Source organism: Bombus impatiens, unplaced genomic scaffold (genome assembly GCF_000188095.3).
Source record: "Bombus impatiens unplaced genomic scaffold, BIMP_2.2 scf_2222, whole genome shotgun sequence".
NCBI lineage: Eukaryota > Metazoa > Arthropoda > Insecta > Hymenoptera > Apidae > Bombus > Bombus impatiens.
The window spans coordinates 2,757,524-2,778,091 of NT_178641.1; the positions used below are offsets into that span (position 1 = coordinate 2,757,524).

Here is a 20,568-nt window from a genome sequence, read left to right on the forward strand (position 1 = left end):
TTTCTCTCTCTCCCTTTTTTTTTTTTTTTTTTTTTTTTTTACACAGAAGCAGTTTTAAATTGTCTTTTCACTCGTTTTCAGAACTAAGCACGTGTTTTCTCGCTCCCTTCAAAATGATCAAATCGTCTTAACAATTATACCTTTGGCATCTGCAAAACTCCAACCTATTAGATATTTTTTTAGACATTTTCATCTTCGAACGTAATCTAAATTATTTTCAATTTTGTCGTATTAAAATTCACCTGTTTAACCGCAAAGTGACCATCGTGTCTTTCTTCTATAATTCACACGAAATGCACCGATAAACTTACTGTGTTGATTGATGAGCATACGAATGGAGATTCGGGACATTAGAAATCTGTCCAAGAAATACTGGATGTTGTTCTCCGTTTGAACGTCAACGTCGTGGGCTTCTTTCAATTCCAGCACACCCTGCGCCATCGTCTCGACGATATCCTTGTGTCTGTTGCGGATTTTAACCAAAGTCTGACAGAATCTATAAGGCAGAAGCGAACTTAATTTAATCATATTTTACTTATGTCCGCGTGAAGGAAAATATTGATTGTTTTATCGAAATTGGACACGAAGAGCGTTATCTTTATACGAGATATCGTAACGAACGAATTGAAAGTAAATCCATCGAGAGATTTTTCTAACGTTGAAGACTCACTTGTCTAAAGTGGTCTCGTTCACTTCAACCTTCTCGAAGTGCATGATATCTTCAAACGAAGTGGCATACAAGTTATTAACTATACCCATACTAGGCATTTTCAATAAATTCTCTGGTAGCAAATGGATCTCTTTCATAATATTGGCCAATCGGACAGGTAGCTCCTTCCTTAAGAATATAAAAGACTTCCTCTCACAGGCACTTAGACCTGAAACGTTCAACATTTTCTATAATTAGAAATTCAATAATGAATCACTTATTCCTTTGCTTTCTTTTTTCTTTTTAATTATTCTGCAAATATATTTTGTTATTGCCATGTTTGCCTGTCTCGTGATCGGTAGACCAAGCTCTAAGAGATAATCGTACAAAAAATCCGCGATAATGACTTGGTATGAAATCTTTATCAAAACGAAACGTTTTGGAGTTGTTTTGATGCATCGAAGAAAGGCGGAACGATGAACTCTGTAAACAGAGTCTCGTTGCGTAAGCTTGATTGCTCTATAGGAAAGGAAGAACAATTTCATGGAAAACGTAGCTTATTTCGTGGCAACGACGATACGCGATATCTTGCAATGCGTTTGTCTTATTTGCGTCAGTCGCTTTCTTTCTTTTTGCTTTTGCGTTTCGAGACATTTTGGTAAATATCATAAATTGTCGTGGCATATAAAAATAATTGGAACATCGATTCCTCGTCGGCGGAACAAAGATCAATATATGTCTAGAAACTTAGATTAGAAAATAATGCGTCGCGTTTGTAGAGAAAATTTATTTCTTCTCGTTTAATCTTTTATGTTTCGATAAATCTCGTGCATTTACGAAATATGTGAAAATGGTTGTAATATGAATTCTTCATTGGTAAAACGGAAATCATTTAGAGTGTTAAATTATCATAGATTAGAAAGGTATGCGGTCGAGTCATTGGAAAAAGCATTTTATAATGGTATTGAGTTTTAGGAAGCTATAAGTAGGTCGTAGATCAACCTTCCTACATACATATATTATACTTGCTTACGTATATGCGTTTCCTTGCTACTTCGATCGTGTGGGCACGAGCCTGGCAAAATTGATACGTTTTATCAATTCTGGCAAGGCGTTGGCCTCATATCGCCATGGAACAGACGCTTTTCATATTCCAGTTACGTGCACGTCTCTTGGAAAATTTGATTTATCGGTTGATCGATAGAATATAATTTTAACCGAACTTGTTGTTTATAATAGTCGTAATGGTAAAAAGCGAGATTCTCGACTACAACCAAAAATAACATCTTTACACACGATTTAAGGAGTGGTCGATCGATAGCGATTGTTTCAAAGAAATCGACTTATTGCGCCGTGTATTATCTGTGAAACGTCATTCAATCGATCGTATTGTTTACGTAGCTTGTAGACTTAGTAACCTAAATAACAAATGTGTATCAGTATTGATAATACTAATTCCACGTCTAATTGTACACATTGCATCAAGTACAATAAGGCTGTGCTTGAGTTTCTCTTCGCAGCCGAGCCGCAATTGTTTAATTATTTAATTTTCAATTAAAGCGGCACTGCTTAATCACCATGGCGTTGAGTTGACGAAGAGTAATTCAGAATACGGAAGAAAGAGACTGAGATACGTCTGGGTAAATTTGTTTAGCCGAAGCAACGGCTTTAATGGATTCCAAAAGTATCTTTCGGTTAAAAGTGGCTGACATTTATTCCTGCAAGTATTGACTCTGATGAATAAACCGTGGATTTTTATATATTTCTGGGTTTCAAAGGGCAAATATTCACATAAGAAGGTACACGTCTTCTTTCGTAATATGCAAAAATGCATAAATTATTCAAAGTATCGTGCTCTATCTAATATTTTATAGATAAAAGAATTCTCTGTACATTCGGTAAAGTGTACCGACAGACGAAATTGTGTTTTACTGTCTCCCCTGTTTGATCAAGAATATAAATATTTGTGATAAAGTAGTGGTCGGTTAACAGAGGTAGGATTTGACCAGCATTTACGTCATCGGCGATATCGCATTTCCATCGAACAATAACTTGATCTCATTGCTCAATTGGATTAAATTTGTCTCGTATTCGTTGAGTGATTTTACGAGATTGCATATATATACATCACGTATACTAGTAAGTTTCATAATCGGCGCACAAGATTGTTCGATCTGTCAACGATATTAGAATTTTAACCAGAAATTTCTATTATTACAAATGAAAATTTAATAGAAATAAGTTATTTGCCAGGTTTATAATACTTTCACATGCTCGTAGATTCTATGTCAGAATATGGATAGATTCTTCCAGTATTTGAATAATTCCTTTCCTTTTTCCTTTTAAAAATTCTTCAAATTTTAAAACCTGAGTTTTGACTATCAGCAAGGTTAGTCGATAATAAGAGCATTTCTATCGAAATTTTTCAAATGTCAGGTTTTCCATTACAGGAAATTGCATTTCTTTCTAACTGGATAGATCGGTGAGCAGCTGATATATTGGCAAGATAACAAATTGCCGTGAAATCACCTATTGGTTTTATCAGCACCGAGCAGGCTGAACAAGATAGAGGGTATTTTTTTATGAGAGTTCTCTATGATCGAAATTGGTCAAAACAAACTGGTTTTCGTTGAGTTATCTGTTCACGCAAAAATCCGCGGAATGAACCATAAAATCGTCCCTTTCGATATCTATATCAGTATCGTTATCATTTAATTGTAACATCAAATAACATTTAAGCTGTACAATACCTCGTGGAGATTATTCTTAAATCAATTACTAGGAATAGTTTTATTGCTTTCGTGGATTAATTAAGAAACATTATCGAAAAGGGATTAGCAGGATTATGATATACAGACAAAATAATTTTTCATTCATTACTTTTATGAAACTGTTATTTATCTTACAAACGTGAAAGGAATAAAATTTGTTAAGAGCCTCGTAAGCTAGTTATGACGTTCATACAGAGGACGAAAGGTTTCTTTGTAAATTGCATCTTGTTCATTACGTTTACATAAATATAAATTTGCATAAATATCAGGATATTCCACGTTATTTAACAAATATAAATTAAACAGTAGCTAATGTTAAAAGAAAAGCTAGAACCGAAACTTACTCAACGCAATTTATTACTCGGTTAATTATTTTGTTTTATATGCCTTTCCCAGAAAATTCCTTAAATTGAGTTTCCATAAATATCGAGAAACGATGTGTTGCATCTTTTAAGAATAACAATTTTCAAACATTGCAATATTATCTTTCTCTTTCCGGTTCATGTGTCTGCGACGTTGAAAAACTTTCCAATTATCAACCTCTTTCGCGTTTTCTTCTTTTAATATGAGATCGCATTAATTAGGAAAGAACCAGACGATCGTAAAAAACCTTCTGCCAGACAAAACACGTGAATCGTAGTTAGAAAAAATAATCTCTATATGTTTTGGTAAAAGTACTTTCCTCGAGACTCGTTCAGTTCCAGATAAACAAAGAATGCTGGAAGTTTCATTCAGCCGATAACGCGACCCAGACAAAGGAGAAATAACGTGCCTAATTGATACAATATTGCGAAATCGGATCGACATGTTTTGAAAGCAAACAGAACGTGAACAACAACGCGAAAGAATGGAGATTGTTTACATATTTCGTGCGATTATATATTTCCCAGACGGACTCTGTACGTCGATCGTTCTTCTTATGCATGTCATTAACGAAACAGCGCTTCACCTTGCGTACAGAGGTGCACAGTCCATTGGCCGATTTGCCAAGGAGTTCATCGCGATTGTTCGCAAGGTCAGACACCGCATCGAACTGCAGCGAAGCATGCGATGTCTCTCAATGGATTGTTCTCTGTACATTCGAGAACGTCATACGTTTTTTATAGCAGTTCAATCGAATCATTGAGAACCTGCACGGACATTTTAAAGGAAAGAAGACGACAAGTGCAGCTGCATAATACAGAAATGACAATGGTGATTCTACGATTGACGGCGTTACTTATTTCAAATGTCAATGTGATCGATTCTCTTTCCTTGGTAGTTAATTCATAAATGAAACCTATCGAATAAGTTACCGTTCAAGGAACAAACCTAATCAGTAGACTGCAAGCATATTCATGTAACAGACCGTAATAAACTTCGACAAACGATAAAAAAAGAATGAAATACGACCATTTGTTAAGTTCTTAACGAACAGTATGCCATAATCGAATGCACGTGACACAATTCTTCCTTGAGTGAAAAGTGAATTAACTTCTGTTCGACAGCGAACAGCTTGACCCATATGCGCCGTATCATTGAGAATCTTTAGCGAATTGAAGAACAGGTAACGAAGAAGCGAATGAAGCTTAACCCAGTCGCCTGGAGTAAATCGCGTAATTAGTAGCTTTGATCAAATGAGAGTGCGATGGATTCTCAAGCTTCCAAAGGAGTCTTTTATTTCACGGAGCTCTGCGAGAATTAAAAGGATTATATTCAATTATCGTTTCTTTTAATAGAACCGCATTGCTTTATCGAATACGGAAATATTGCGCGAAAGTATTTCTATAATTTTTTACCTCATGATTACCAGATGATACAACGCTCGTTTTAAAAGTATATCAAGCTCTGTCCTCGATTCACAAACTATGGATGTTTATTCATTTATGAAAAATTTAAGATTCCAGAAATATAAGGATGTACACAGTAAAGTGTTGAAAACGTACGCAGTACATATTTTGCAGAGACATATTTCATGCACAATTTATATTTAGTATTCGTTACGATATTTAGATAAAATAAATCATCATTTGTGTACTATTTCTTTAACTACATCCTTATCATAACGATACGAATTTTCACAAGAAATGCTATTAATATCTATCTTCTATCGATAAGGTTCTCCTATTTTAATTCCAATGAAGTAGATCCCGATGTATCAGGCTAGACACACGAGTATTCCCTCCAGAACTTAATATCTCGTCCCGTGTCTTTTCTGTATCTCTAATTACATTTGCCAATTTTCTACGATTATTATTAGAAAAATGAATCTGTCTATTGATTTACTGTGATATTAATTATTTTATTGACTACCTATAAAAATCGATCGCGCGAGTGTTTACTTTTTTAAAGAGTATTTCTATTTGCTAAAAGCCAAAAAGAAGATACGATATAGCGTACTGACTAATTTTCCAATTTTCAGATAATCTTTAAAGGCTTTTAGCGTTAGAGATATAATATAAAAGTTACATTGACATTTACGAAAGAGCATATATACACGTGTATGATTTTTACACAGAAGCAATAACGCAGTATGTGATACAGGCAACGATAAACGTAAATGATGACGCATCGTGGCCATGTTTCAATATAACACGTTGTTACAAAGTCTCTCTGTCCAGACTCGTACGCATCGATCCGCCTTTCTAATAATTTTATTTACATTCGTTCATTGTTTTTCCGAGAATCAGAACGAAGCAACGGGATATCGAGGAACAGACATTCCTGATGAAAAGAGCCAGCTTTCAAACCAATCGCACTGACGCCCTTCATCCGAGGAACATGAATTGAATCGCTGTAAATCATTCAGCCTACAAACGAAGATAGAAACGATTTTCTCCACCCGTTATCTATCTGCGGACCGATATTTCCATTTCCGCGGAGAACGAATTTGCACATGTACTCTAATTCACGAAGTCATTCGAACGCTTCGGATTTACCGTATTGAGACGCGACTGTCATAATTATATCGGTAAAAATAGTCAGTCTACAGGTGTATGTGTAATATATTTAATTAAAAATAACTTCATTAAATATCTTATATTTTCCACGTATAGTTTCAGATTTGTTTCAAGAACTTTACTGATAGGATACGAATAGTGTACAAAAATATTGATATAATATATTTTTTGCATATTTTATAGACTGTTGAAATATTATTGAACTTATACCGAGTATTGTATCCGAAAAGTGCAGTAAATTACTAATTATACAAAAATAGATAAAATACCGAAAGTATTAAAATTTCACTGAAATATAAATTTGCTTACAAACTCGTCGTCTAATCATGATACTGCGGTTATTTTTCGCATAACATATGTACACATAATATATTCATGGAATCTTTTTATCCGTTTTCGAATAATTTCGTGAGTCATTGTAGTTATGGTAGAAAACTCGTTTCATTTCAGATAATTGGCTGTTTAATGTCCACAGGATAAAACTGAACAGGAAACGTTACATAAGATAGAAAACGAGCTTGCAACGTGCTGCTGAACACGCTTCGAGAACGTAATTATTGTTGATTAACAGCATTAACTCTGATGTTAACACTACACACACGCCTTATGTAACACGAGAAAGATGAAATTAAACGTTCTCGCTTTTATTGGAAAACTCGATGTGACGAAGTGGAAAATGACTTTGCGACCAGGAGGTCGAGGTTCAAACGACGACAACGAATATATGTATACACATCGATCGATCGATCCTGTGAGGATCGAGCATTAGAATTAAAAGACGCAAGCTTTTTCAATTCAAAGAAACAACTACCATTATAAACTTGTTAACTGGCTTCAGAAATAGTATCTACGTCATATCTCGACTGTTTGTGCTATTTTAAATCAATTTCCTTCTGCGACTCGAAGTTCTCATTTTCGTTCTAATCTTCTTCCAATTATCTTGATCCTCGATTTTCAAGATATCCCAAGAGTCACATTACGCCGGATTTAACAAATATACGCGAAGCCTGTTTATAAATACATCCGTACATTCGATTTAGGACGTTCCTTCATTATTTTATTATTTGAAATCAGATTTAGCCACTTGTTTATTTATTCTGATTCCGTGACAGTAGATGCTTTATTCCGGTCTAATTTACTTCACGAATCGAACGAGGTAGATACTTTCGTAAAAATAGATCTATTTCCGGCGGACGTTATAGGCCAGTATCGTATAACGGCGACGCATTAATAAAATTGGAGGACGCGAAGTAGCGTCCGATTTATGTACACGCGAGAGTGTAAGGAACATTTTCTCGATGATAATGAAAGTGCAAACATGATACAAAGAGGCCTACGAGAAAGCTATCTTATCCATCCCAACGCATATGTTAATCCCGATGAACTTGACCATCGATGGTTACCAAAATTTCATCGACAAAGACCTTCAAGAATATTTGATAATTCCCTCGAGTTGCTCAAACTATCGCAGGGAAAATAGAAACGTACAGGTTTCTTTTTCATCTGGAAAATCACGTGTTACGAAATATTTTTAGGACGATCGACAAAACTGATTTCGATGGTTCTACGAAAGTCGACAGCTTGTACGGTCGCTTAATGTGGAACTCGCAAAGCCTGTATCGTTGTCATGTTCTCGAATACCAACGGTTGCGTCGCTTTTTTTCGCAAAATATCGCCGAGTATTTCATGCCTGCTGATAACTCCAAGCGAAATAAAAATTTATCGAAAAAATTTTAATTGCCAATTACGCGTTGCGTCACGTTGTAACATGCCATGATATCTGATACTTACGTGTAAACAATCCACGTGTCGAGGGATTATATAAGCATAATGGATAAATCGTTGTCTGGTAACAACGGAGAAAGTTTGTCTTATCGTCGGAAAATAAATAAAAAAAATTTCTCCGTATTCTTTTCATTGTATGTATGTGGAAATACATTTCTGTCATATAAGGTTGCATAGAAATATATCTTCTATTACTTTTATATTTTTTTTTTTTCAAGTAATAATTTGAAATTGAAATTGATGGATGTTTCTAAGTAGTCCGGAAGAGAGAAAACACCTATTTTCTCAAGGCTAGACGTCCGTTTAATAGTCGGATTTCAAGGAATGGATGAACGATACTTTTACCAGTGCAAACCAGTCTCGGAGTAAAAACTCGGCCAGACTGCAGTCCCAGTTACTCCTCCCACGGAGAACTTGGAGCATTGGAACTGGAAGCACTCTAATCATTTTTTCGAGCGATGCATCTCCCATATGGGAATTGTGAGTGCAATGGTTCACCATTGTATGTAAATTAACAAGTGTCTCGTAATTTTCCGCTCGTTGCAAAACAATTGTCTACTTCAACTCACGATATTTACCAGCAATCTAACGTGAACACATTCGCAACTTGAATTTAACTTGTTGATCGAGTCGCTTATTAACGAGAAATTACTACAGCAATGCAATTGAACTTGTAACGTTGATACTTAATAATGACAAATTAATTTCCGTCAAGTCCATTTTAATTCTCGCGAATGTAAAATATTGGTCAAAAAGAAGAAACAACAAAAAAATGGATTTCAATTGCGATATGTTGAAAGGAAAATTTTTTAATTGCATTAATTCTTAATTTGATATATTTAATTGAAAAAGTTTTTAATATTTTCATTCAATGTATTCTTGTCTCCTAATTTTACATCTCAGTAACGTCCTTCGTAACTCATATTTTCCTGTTAGCAAAGAAACAATTACCGAGGAATTTATTAGCTTAATTTCAACGAATTGGAAGTAAATTATTCAGCAAATCAACGAGAAAAATACTATTGTTGGTAGGAAAACAATTGTTACTCATCGGCTATCGGTATTTTTTTACTGTACGTGTTGTACGTGTTAAGCACTGTCCCATAGGTAGTTCTAGAACGGTCGACGAGCATCTATGATCGGTCAGAGGAAGCAGCTGTTTAGTTTTAAAAGTTTCAATCTCAATGTGCAACAGTAGGCACGTAGATACACGCGCTTCATAGGGCAACGCGCAACCCGTGACTTACGCCGGCTGCATACATACAGAAAACACGTTCGTTAAATGAATTAGATAACGCTTGGTAAATGTCGAATTAATGCCAATTTATTTTACGGGCAATTAACAACAAGAAAGGAATACCGCGAATTTACAACGTTGGGCAATCAACGTCTCGATTCGAGTGAAAGGAACCAAAAGCACGACGAATAAATTGAAAATATTATGAAATCGGAGTAACTTGTTATTGCTTTAGATGGAGGCCGTCGATAACAGAAATTCTTGCTACGTGTTTGGCGTTCATAACGTTTAACCATTGCTGTTCTACAGAACAAAAAGATCGATAGAAAGGCAAATATCAAATGGTAACGTAGGAAATGTTGAATTTTTAATAACTCTCACTTTACAGAATCCTAAAAGGAATGCGTTTATGCACGCTTATATGAATAAACAAAAGAGCTATATTATGAAAGAGAAAATTCTCAGCTTGAAAATTTACCAAAGGAAAAAGAATAGATACCAACGAGAACGAATATTTTATATGTTACGACTTAAACTCGCGGTAAAAATCTTTTACACGTCGTTGTATATTTTAAAATGCATCCTTATTTCGGTCCATTATTTAGTCAAGAATAATAGTAGTAATATTTATTAAATTTCTTCCTTACAGCCGAAAAATTGTGTATTCTCTGTTGCACCATATCGTTAATGGGTCTACATTATTATTTACTCAAGAATACAAATGGTAGCAGCAGGCAAATAGTGGACAGAAAATAAGAGTGTGATTAAAATTACAAATAATTTCTAGAAAGTCGATTTTCAGAGACCACGACTTAACACTCCGCTTGCAACCTTATTTTTACTTACGTCAATTGCAAACTGGGTCGTTTAAGTACACGCAGTTTTCGTTAGGTTTTTGTATTTCTATATCTATGATCATCCAACAGCTTTTGCCGCAACATGTTACCTTAATTGTTTTAAACACAGTAAAATTGAAACACAGATATGAAGAAAATGAAAAATTACTTAAAATTGCTGGTGAAAAACGATACGATATGCAGATGGAAGATTGACGAATCCCTCAAGCTCTCGCAAACTTTCTTCGTGGCATATTCTCAAGTTTGAAACAAAGAGCATGACCCTATTGTTAAATTAACAACTTCGGCATCGAATAAAGTCGACAGAAGAAAGAGACGATAAGTAATTTCCAAGTTCGATAATCAATTTCATATTATTAAGTAACTAAATATATATCTTCGCATCTTGTTGCACATTTCATAATAATACCAGATATATCCTTAACTGTTGGCAAAATTTCATAGCTTCATCGCTTATTTACAAGAGTTATTATATCTTTCAACGTGTAAACAATTATAATGACAAGCTTTCGGGAAATTTGTACGGAATTACGAACAATTTCCGGGTAAAAAATAGTAACAGGGTTGGTCTACGTGAAAATTGCGCTGGCGCGAATTTAAAGCGGAATGTATTGAAATTTCAAATTCCAAAGGTTTTCGCGCCCACGTTGATCGAATGACGTGAAAAAGTGGCAGAATTCCAGCGTTCCATTCGTACTACCAATGTATACGTTACTCTATTTTCGTGAAAGTCACCAGAAGCCATTGACAGTGGCCAAATTCGATGTAAGAATTGCCTTTTCCAAGTTAATTGGTCAACTTTGACTTTTCGTAGAATGCAACCTGTTCAAAATCCACAATCGACGATCTACAGCGTAGACACGTTACGAAATCATCAAGATACTATGCTTTATCCTCTTTTTTAATTTTGTATAAATGCAATTTGTTATTAATTCGTTCATTAATTTGAATAAATTCAAATATATATATATATATATATATATATATATATATATATATATATATATATATATATATATATATATATATATATATATATATATATATATATATATATATATATATATATATATATATATATATATATATATATATATATATATATATATATATATATATATATATATATATATATATATATATATATATATATATATATATATATATATATATATATATATATATATATATATATATATATATATATATATATATATATATATATATATATATATATATATATATATATATATATATATATATATATATATATATATATATATATATATATATATATATATATATATATATATATATATATATATATATATATATATATATATATATATATATATATATATATATATATATATATATATATATATATATATATATATATATATATATATATATATATATATATATATATATATATGTATATATGTATATATATAGTTATAGTTGTCGTTCGCGAATAGTATACAAAATGCAAAATACAAGCACAATAACTAGTTTGTTCGTGCCATTGATGATAATTTGAGGAATTACAACGCGTTATTCATGGATCAAAAGACCCATAAATTGTTTGCCACGTCCTGAAAAGCGGCTTAAGCAGCTTCCACGTGAAAGAAGACACTCTGACAGAAAGTACCTCTGTTTAGAGTACCACTTTGCTATACAGTAGAGTTAAAGCGATCTATGTGAACCAGATTCACCAAGGTCTGATCTTAGCGCAACACTCAAAAGGCAAACACCGCGACAATATTTATTCTGACTGAAGATTCCCGTTATCAGCGAGTCAGGGTTTAATTTTTATTCGATATTGGCCAAACTTATTTTCATCAGAAAACGATAGATACGAGCAGGCGCGTGACTGAATAAAAAAACAACGAATTCATATCCGTTGATTCCAGACTGTAGACAGTGCGGATAAAAAGCGAAACAGGATGTTATTGCGCCTCGTGACTCGTGCCATTGGCATTATTTATCAGCCGCGTAATCAACTCAACAAACAAAACGCTGCATAGAATTCTTGATAATAATGTAGCTAAATTGCTCGCCGCGTGAAACCGCTTGAGTCCTGATCTCTGTTTTGAAAATCAAGCGTCGTTACTAATTTTAAACAAACCAAACGTTTGTGATGACGATGGTACCGCAGCGAGCGTCAGAATGTATCAGCAATGTCAAGGAAAAATCCGACAACTTCTTAAAAAGTTACGGATCTCGTAACAATAGTTGCTTTTCTAGAAATATTTTCATTCGACAGTTAATTAAATATATTTTGCAATATAAATCATTGTTTATATCGATAATATCGTCTAAAATGTTTAGTTAGTTTAAAATGAAAGTTTATTTTTCGATACGAGTTCCTCAATTCGTGTAGATCGCACTTTTTATCATTGTGTTAACATACATATGAATATGGTGACTGTACAGTTGTCGACTCATTAACAAGAACAGACAATAGCGTAATGTTGAAATACGAGACACGCTCAACTCTGTGATGTCTGGCACGTCTGACAGTTCGACAACAAAGTTAATCGACAGACGAAATATATATATATAAATATATAAATACAATGTTAACGAAATGAGGAAAGAATGCAGTGGTCATTGAGTTTGTTATTGTTGAGAAAGGTTTTTATTCTGAAAATAAACGCTGGCAAATGGAGACGAATTTGTTTGCGACGACGTTTGGAAGTTTTCATTTCTTTTCTTGTTTATTTATTCTTTGTAAAATATAACTTTTGGGTTGGAAATATAACAGGAATGGAAACGTTACAGTATTAATTTCGGGTTTTAAAACGATTATATCACATCTTTATTCTAAATAATTCTTATAAAGGAGCGTTTCTGTTTTGGTCTCTTGGTTTGGTCTAAAACGACTCTCCAGTCGATTCTCGCATCGATTTTACAATAATTCCAATCTCATAGATTATTGATCAATTATTATGAGTCTTGTGAACAGAAGTCCATTGTGTATTACTCGTTCATATTAAACAGATCTTTAACCATAATAAACCATGATATTACTTAAATTTTAACCTTCGACATTATATTTTACCAAGAATCTTATGTTTACAGATTTATGTGGTAGTTTCTAAGAAAATCTGTTCTATCCGAATCTTCTTTTCCATTAAGCCAGACATATAAAATTTAAAACAAGTGATTTCATATCTTATATAGAGGTATAAATGGAAGAGTAATTGATAATTTTTTCATTCCTCAAACTCATCATTTTTTTAGTAATCTCACTAGTAAATGATGCAAGCTTAAATTCGTACGATTTTATGGGCTAATCTCAGTTTAATGCGACCTCGGTGACCAAATGATTACGATATTGGATTCACTGTGCTGAAATCGATATCGCATCAACTAATCAAAGATGCCGAATAATTCAAGAATCGAAGATATTAGGCGCGCTGAGATTAAGAAAACTGTTACGAATCTGACATTTGCACGAGTGCAGTGACATTTGGGGATCGATAAAAGGAAAGCCGAGAGTGTAACATCATCTTAATGTCTGAATTTCTTTCGAAATTTCAAGCGTGCGATTTTCCTCGAATCTTTCGCGATGGAAGCTCCAATTTATTTTATTTTTAGAAATTCGTGGTACTCGTTAGATTGCTGTGACGGAAATGCGTAAATATGGATTGTAAATGGTTTCTCTACTGAAAAATCTCGATTTTGTGTAACAATTTCGAGCCCTATTTTCTTACCGACCTTTAGATATCTGATATCAAAAGTATTAATATTTTTGATTCAATTTTATATGAAAAAAAAAAAAAAACAAACTTGGGAAGATTACACGCAGTAATCTTGTAGTAAGATATACGTACTTGACATTACTCTTTAAGTAATCGATCATTTAGCGCCGTGACTAACTCAAAACCTAATCGTCAAGGTTGTTGATCGAACAGGGGACGAATTTACGTTGCGATGACTACTTTGTTTACTCGTATGACTATTACATCATGTCACATTTTCAATTCTATACTTTGCTATAAGAGCATCGATCAGGTATAATTTAAATGACGCGGCTGAATTATTAGTCACAACTAAACAGAAATGGCCTATTCGCGAAAGTATCAGTTTTTGTACTTAATTTTTGGTTTGCATCAAGCCGCGAAAACAAAAGGTGCAGTAACGCCATCGCTGGCATTCAATCGTCGCTGTTGACCGAGAATATAAACTAGCTATGGGGACGATGCCCCGAGATCGTTACAAGATTTTACCGAAGCGACCCTGAAGATGATATCCCGTGCTCTATCGAGGTCGTTGTTCGATCGATTCCATTCTCGTCCCTTCTAACTAAACAACGACACGAGAAAACGAAAACAAAAAGCGAGGTGTAGGTAAAAGGAGATGCAGTCTACTACGTCTCTCGACACTTGAGGCTCAGAATTGGATGAGGTGTGTAAAGTTGCCAATAAAGCGAGCTCCTCACACTCACCGAAATCGATGAACTGTTTTATCGAAAGCGGCGAGGGGTTGAATTGCGAGTAAAAATCCAGCATCTTGCTGATGTTCCCGAAACACTTTTGCGTGAGCTTCATCTCGTCGTACGTCGTAACACATGAACTTAATGAGCCGTCGACTTGGTTTTCCTTCGACTTTTTTCTCTCGAAATTCGAAAGCTTGTTCTGAGAATTTTTTACTGTCGTTTAAAAGTCACGGGAATACTGTCACAATCTACCGCAGGCAGATTGAACAGCGAGGCTTCTTTGAGTAGTACGCCGGTACGAGGATAGGAGACACCTCCAACCGCAGTGGTTCGTGGCAAGACTAGACACGATTACTGGCGTTTCAAGAAAGGGATCCTCTATATGTTCGTTCCCGATCACGCGACTGCGTACCCCTTACATGACTCCTATGAGGTGGAGAAAAGTGGGGCTGCCCGAGGCGCCACATTCAAAATATCCTTCTCCTTTGTCGTTTTCTTTATTTCGTGATTTTTCGGTCACGAACAATTTCTTACGTGACGAATTTTATAATAATACATCTTTGGCAAAATCAATGATAAGAAATGAAAAATTGATAAAGATTATTAGACAAAAGATACAATTTCAGCGTGTGATGTAAGGTCAATAATAAAGATTTACGTAAATAAAAGCGTGAGTAGATATACGATTAATATTTCCGAATAGAATAACACGTCTGTGAATAGAAGTTGAAGAATTTGTATTAAGCTCACTGAATGAAAAACTCATTGAATGAAAACATTCTAAGGTGTACATTTTTAAAAATATAGAAATTCATTCTGCTTCAGTTTTCCTTAAACATTTATACGTAACAATTATATAACATATAATCTGCTTAATCAGACAAATGATTTTTTTGCACTTTGTTTAAATACGGTATTACCATGCGGGATTCTCTTTTTGTTCACCTAGGTAATTGTCCGAGTTGAAGCGTCATTTCGTATTCCGGAAGTGGCGAAATAGATCACGTGGCGCCGCCAACGGTGCACGTCGTATACTTTAACCGTAGATCAATTAACCTGTATATAAGTTACATTTTTAGTACATATTACTCCTTTCTACGATTTCTCACGTCCCAGTTTTAATTCGTAAGTAATCTATCATGCCAACTGTTTCTATGTTTTACTGAATAACTCGAATAATGCGATAATTTTGAAATACACGACCACGTTTCTAGGTTAGGTAACCCTTGAATTTTTTTGTGTTGGTCTTCTGCTAGACAATCAGCGCCACATATTCATCGTTGAGAAAAGTATTTCTCGGTATTTTACGAAATTAAAACAATATACAGCGTTAAAAGGTTATATTATCGATTTCTATGATTTCTTTGCGTATTTTTTACGGTGTAAATCGACTCTTGGAAAAGTTGAGTCCGTATTTGGAAACTCTATTGACTTCGAAGTGATTGCCTGACTTCCGGCCAAGACAAGCCCATGTGGACAGCAGCAGCGGTGCCTCCGATCATTTCGTGCTGAGGCTGTCCCTCGTGTTTCTGTGAAAAAAACTTGTCCGACGAATAATCACGCGTGCACCGCGTAAGTCATCGCAGCATGGCTGATTTGGATGATTTCTTTGCGAAAAAAGATCGCAAAAAAGCGAAGGGGAAGAAATTCACAACTACGGAGGAGATAGCAAAGAAATTGGAAGAAACGGGCAAACGGTTGGGGAAGAAATCAAAAGACAAACCGGTGAACCCGGAGGGGGAAGAAACTCAACAAACCGAGGTGAACATTCGTCCATTCCGCATGTGTATCTTGTCCTTCATTTTTCGTTGAACTTTCGATCCTCGAATTGTGAACAGTCATACGCGAAAGTGCCGAATACGGTGCCATAGGTCGCTGCCATATTTGTTCTTGCAAACGTCATTCTTACTATTACTGAAACTAATCTGCTTACTTGGATCCTCCCAATCTAACATGATTCGCGTTGCCTCGTTGTCCGACGAGCAGATTGTTTGTTACATAATTGAATTGTTACGCGGCTACGGATATTTCCCTTTGTAAACTTACTGAAACAAACCAGCTGTTCTGGGATTATTATCGTGCGCGATTGATGCTACTTTGAACGAAAATGTGGTATTTTGGAGTAAAAAGCTTTTATACGATGGATTGTCGATATGTCTTTTTTTTTTTTTTTGTAATGTGAACCTGGATAAAACGTTTCTATAGGATTCTTTCATAATATATTATAAATTATGTGGAGAAATTTTTGTATTATTTTGCATGTTTAAAATATATTACTTTAGGATGAAGATGAGTGGAGAGAGTTTGAAGAAGAGAAAAAAGACTATACTGGCTTGAAGATTGGAAACCTGACAATGAACGAGTCCATAGATGCAGAATCTGATGATGAAAAAGGTACAGGAGACATTAGCTCGGATGGAGAGTCAGGTGAAGGTGGTACCAAACATTCAGGACCCTGGAAAAAGCCAGAGCTCCCTCCACAACCAGAACCAGCACCAGAAACAGCACCACCACCTCCACCACCTGTTACTTCAGGAAGTAGTTATAAGCCTCCACATTTAAGGAATATCCAAACAGTAGCTGCTAGTCCTAGACAACGAGCAAAAAATATTGCGCCAGACATACATAGTGAAGAATATTTCCCAACATTGAACTCCAAGCAGCAGCAAAGCAACGAACCCAGCGGACCATGGGGCAGACGGTATGTATCACGAGTACTTTTGATTACTTTAAAATAAAAAAAGGAAGAATTTGCAGGGAGAAAGACGGTACGTGTATATAACAAATAAATAATTTTATTTTAGGAAACGAGACGAAGGTACGTTCGAAGAAGTGCGTAATCGAGGGGGAAGTAGATCATATAGCGTACAGGATGCGCAAGCTCAAGCGCCGAAGCTCTCTCTGGGTAACAAATATGGTGCCCTATCGCAAGATCAAAGCTGAAATCATCTCTGATTTGATCGAACGACAAACACAATCATTATTACGTCATCGCCTCTCTCCGTTTCGTGGCCCAGTTACGCTATTAAATATGTTTTCTAGGATATAGAACACACAACGGAACGCATACGAGTAGGATGCATGATCGATTCACGTACCGTGCTCTAGCTTTCGAAAAGCCAGACGTTGATTAAAAAAACAAAACCAGGAAAAGAAAAAAAATCCTATTTCGTTCGATAGGAGATCCCGCCTGCTATCGTGAAACCGGATGTACCATTTCTTTCGCGAAAACGTGATTCGTGCTTACGATGAATTTCGTAAAAAAAAGCGAACGTTTATTTTTTCATACGAAGAGAACATGCTCAAAACACACATATATACACATTTAGCATCAGTTTTATATTTAATTTTTTAATTTACATACTAGAAAGAGGAAAGATCTTTATCAAGAGATGATGGGGGCAGTGGAGAAAAGTCGTGAGTTTGCATAGCAAACCGGAAATCGAGATAGAACTCTCGTAGCGCAAAAAGGTGTTGAACTTCGCGATTAATCACGTAAGACACTCATGTGGTCGCTGTATTTTTAGACGGTGCTGCTGTTTTCATTTAGCGTGCTTGCATTCGCGTTAGTCAGTCGATCACCTTCGAAACGTCTCGGAAATTATAGATTAAAAACACTTGGATACTCGAACGTGACATCGTTTTAACGCAGGAAGGACTATATTATATTATTACGTGTGCATTGCATAAAGAAGGAAAGTCGATTAGTCCTAATCGGGCTCTGTCTTTTCGAGTAATAGTTTCGCTCAACGGTAACGTATGTCAACGAACACAAAAGTTTAGATGAATTAAGATATATGTGGATAAATATATATACATAATAATTACATGGAAATAATTGAACTCCGGGGCTGGGCTTTGGAACGGTGCAGAAATACTGCTATACATGTCGATACAAAAGAATTGTTCGAAGGAAAGAAAACAGAGAGAACATATACGCAAAGTATAATGAAATCGGATAAGTTTAATTTGTGGATACTCAAAACATATGCAGAGGTCATACAGAAAGAAGAGACACGCACGCGTGAACGAACATACAATATAAAATAACAGGAGACGTATGTACGCTTTTGTTGATACTTGTTTAATTAGTTTTGTTGATTTAGGGACTTCTTTTGCGAAAAAGAAATGAAAACAGGGGAGAGGTTGTACGGAAAGAGAAAGAGAAGAAGTTGTAGAGTTTCTCCTGTGTGATATCAGGAATTCGGGGTGCTAGCGCTGTTATTTTTTGATGGTGAATAAAAAATGAGAAACAAATAGAAGAGAAAAATGTAACTCGAAGAAGCAAAATGGAGTAAGTGAGCCATACACGCAGAATTGCAGAAAAGAAAGAAATGGAGCCTTGTATAGTGAACTATAAGAAGAAAAAAAAAGGATGTGATTATTTATAATAAATTTCCTAGGACAACTTATAAGTACTGCCTTAAGCATTTTAATTTCGCGAACCATCAATGATGTGTCGGTGATCTCGCGACTGGTTCAGAACATGTGAAAAAAACGAAAAAAGAAATAAGTGCATGCTCAAAATGAGTGTGGTTGCGATCGTTAGTTTTCTGTTCGCGCGATCGACCGTCACAGTCGTTCTATCTCGAGGATCGAAAGCACTTTTCACGGGCATTTCCACGTAGAAGTACGCAAATTCCATATGCGAGAGTCTAAAGTTGTTTGTTCAGTTGAGTCGATCAGTTTGTTCGTTTAATAAATCGAACCATGTAAGTAATTATTCCTTCATATTGATATAAGAAAACATTTGTAAACGCGAAATTAGATGCAGTGACTCGTGAAAGTACTTAGACACTTAGTATAGAAAACTTTTATACGTATATAGTATGTGTTACATAAATCATTTCGAAATTTTATAGGCATAAAACACGATTGTCATGATTATATCAGTAAGATCTAAAACTGATATGAAGTTGTATATAGAAGTTACAAGATATATACTGCAGATATATGTTTCATATATCATGAATAATAAATTTGAACATACGTATAATGCGTATTAAAAATTCCCACTAATATAATAAATAATTGTCTGTTTAAATATTCTTGTGATTTCTACGAAATATATACTTGTACTAAATGTGTATTAGCTTTTATGTTCCACATTTGTTCCAAATATTTCCATATAATTATATATGGCAAAATATATATTATATACAAATTGCAATTTAATGATGATAATTGAATCTTATTACAGTGCTAATGAAATTTTAAAGTATTCCATATAATACACATAATGTACGTATAAAAGGTTTCTATAAGTATTCAAATATTATCATGAGCTACTGTATATATATTAGTATCAAATAATTGTAAAAAATTGTCTATTGTTTGGTTTTTTCAATATCAACGAACTGATCGACCAACTTCGTATTGTGTTAAAGACTACCAACCCTGATTTATCAATCGATTCAGACAAAACAGTCAAGAATAAAGGTCTTGGCTAATTTTGGAAAAAAGTGTGAGGGTTGGTGGTCTATTAACGCAGTAAAAATAGTAAAATCGAATGTCGAGAGAGAGAAAAAGATGAAGTCGCCCGACGACGACGTCGTTGTCAGGGCAACGTGGACTTCGCCTGCCTTTTGTTACAGAATAGTTGAAATAATTTTATCGCGACTGTTAACAGAGAGAAATCGATAGAATGACAGAGGAAGTGAAAGAGTGCGCGAAAGAAAGAGAGTGGCGAATAATGAACTTGATATAATAAATAATGAAGGAAACCAGAGAGTTGACATATACGAAACTTTGTTTCCGATGATATTTCTTGTTCTCGTTTCATTTCTCATTATATACACATCTTTAACGAAACTCGCAATACTCGTGCCCGATTTTGTGGAATGAATAATAAAAAAAAAAAAAAAAAAAAGGAAAGAGAAAAGGAAA

At 34.8% G+C, this 20,568-nt stretch overlaps 2 protein-coding genes across 4 annotated transcripts in view; one reads left to right on the forward strand and one right to left on the reverse strand.

Moving 5' to 3' along the window:
- LOC100740637 (pyruvate dehydrogenase (acetyl-transferring) kinase, mitochondrial) overlaps nt 1-15,051 on the reverse strand; it is a 19,735-nt gene extending 4,684 nt beyond the window's left edge. Inside the window, exons 1-3 of one of the 3 annotated variants that reach the window (XM_024371919.2) lie at nt 14,692-15,051; nt 671-878; nt 312-496 (exon numbers count right to left, since the gene is read on the reverse strand). In XM_024371919.2, the coding sequence (XP_024227687.1) occupies nt 312-496; nt 671-878; nt 14,692-14,794 (496 nt within the window). In that variant the 5' untranslated portion in view covers nt 14,795-15,051. Of the gene's footprint in view, nt 1-311; nt 515-670; nt 879-14,691 lie in introns of all 3 variants that reach the window. The other 2 variants (XM_012393084.3, XM_012393086.3) reach the window with 2 other exon arrangements.
- Nucleotides 15,052-15,663: 612 nt separating this feature from the next.
- Nucleotides 15,664-19,090, forward strand: LOC100740758 (protein CDV3 homolog). The gene is made up of 4 exons (XM_003494395.4): nt 15,664-15,807; nt 15,897-16,443; nt 16,965-17,383; nt 17,487-19,090. Exons 2-4 carry the CDS (start codon nt 16,270-16,272, stop codon nt 17,623-17,625), a joined length of 732 nt encoding a protein of 243 aa, XP_003494443.1. The 5' UTR covers nt 15,664-15,807; nt 15,897-16,269; the 3' UTR covers nt 17,626-19,090.
- The last annotated feature ends 1,478 nt before the right edge of the window (nt 19,091-20,568 follow it).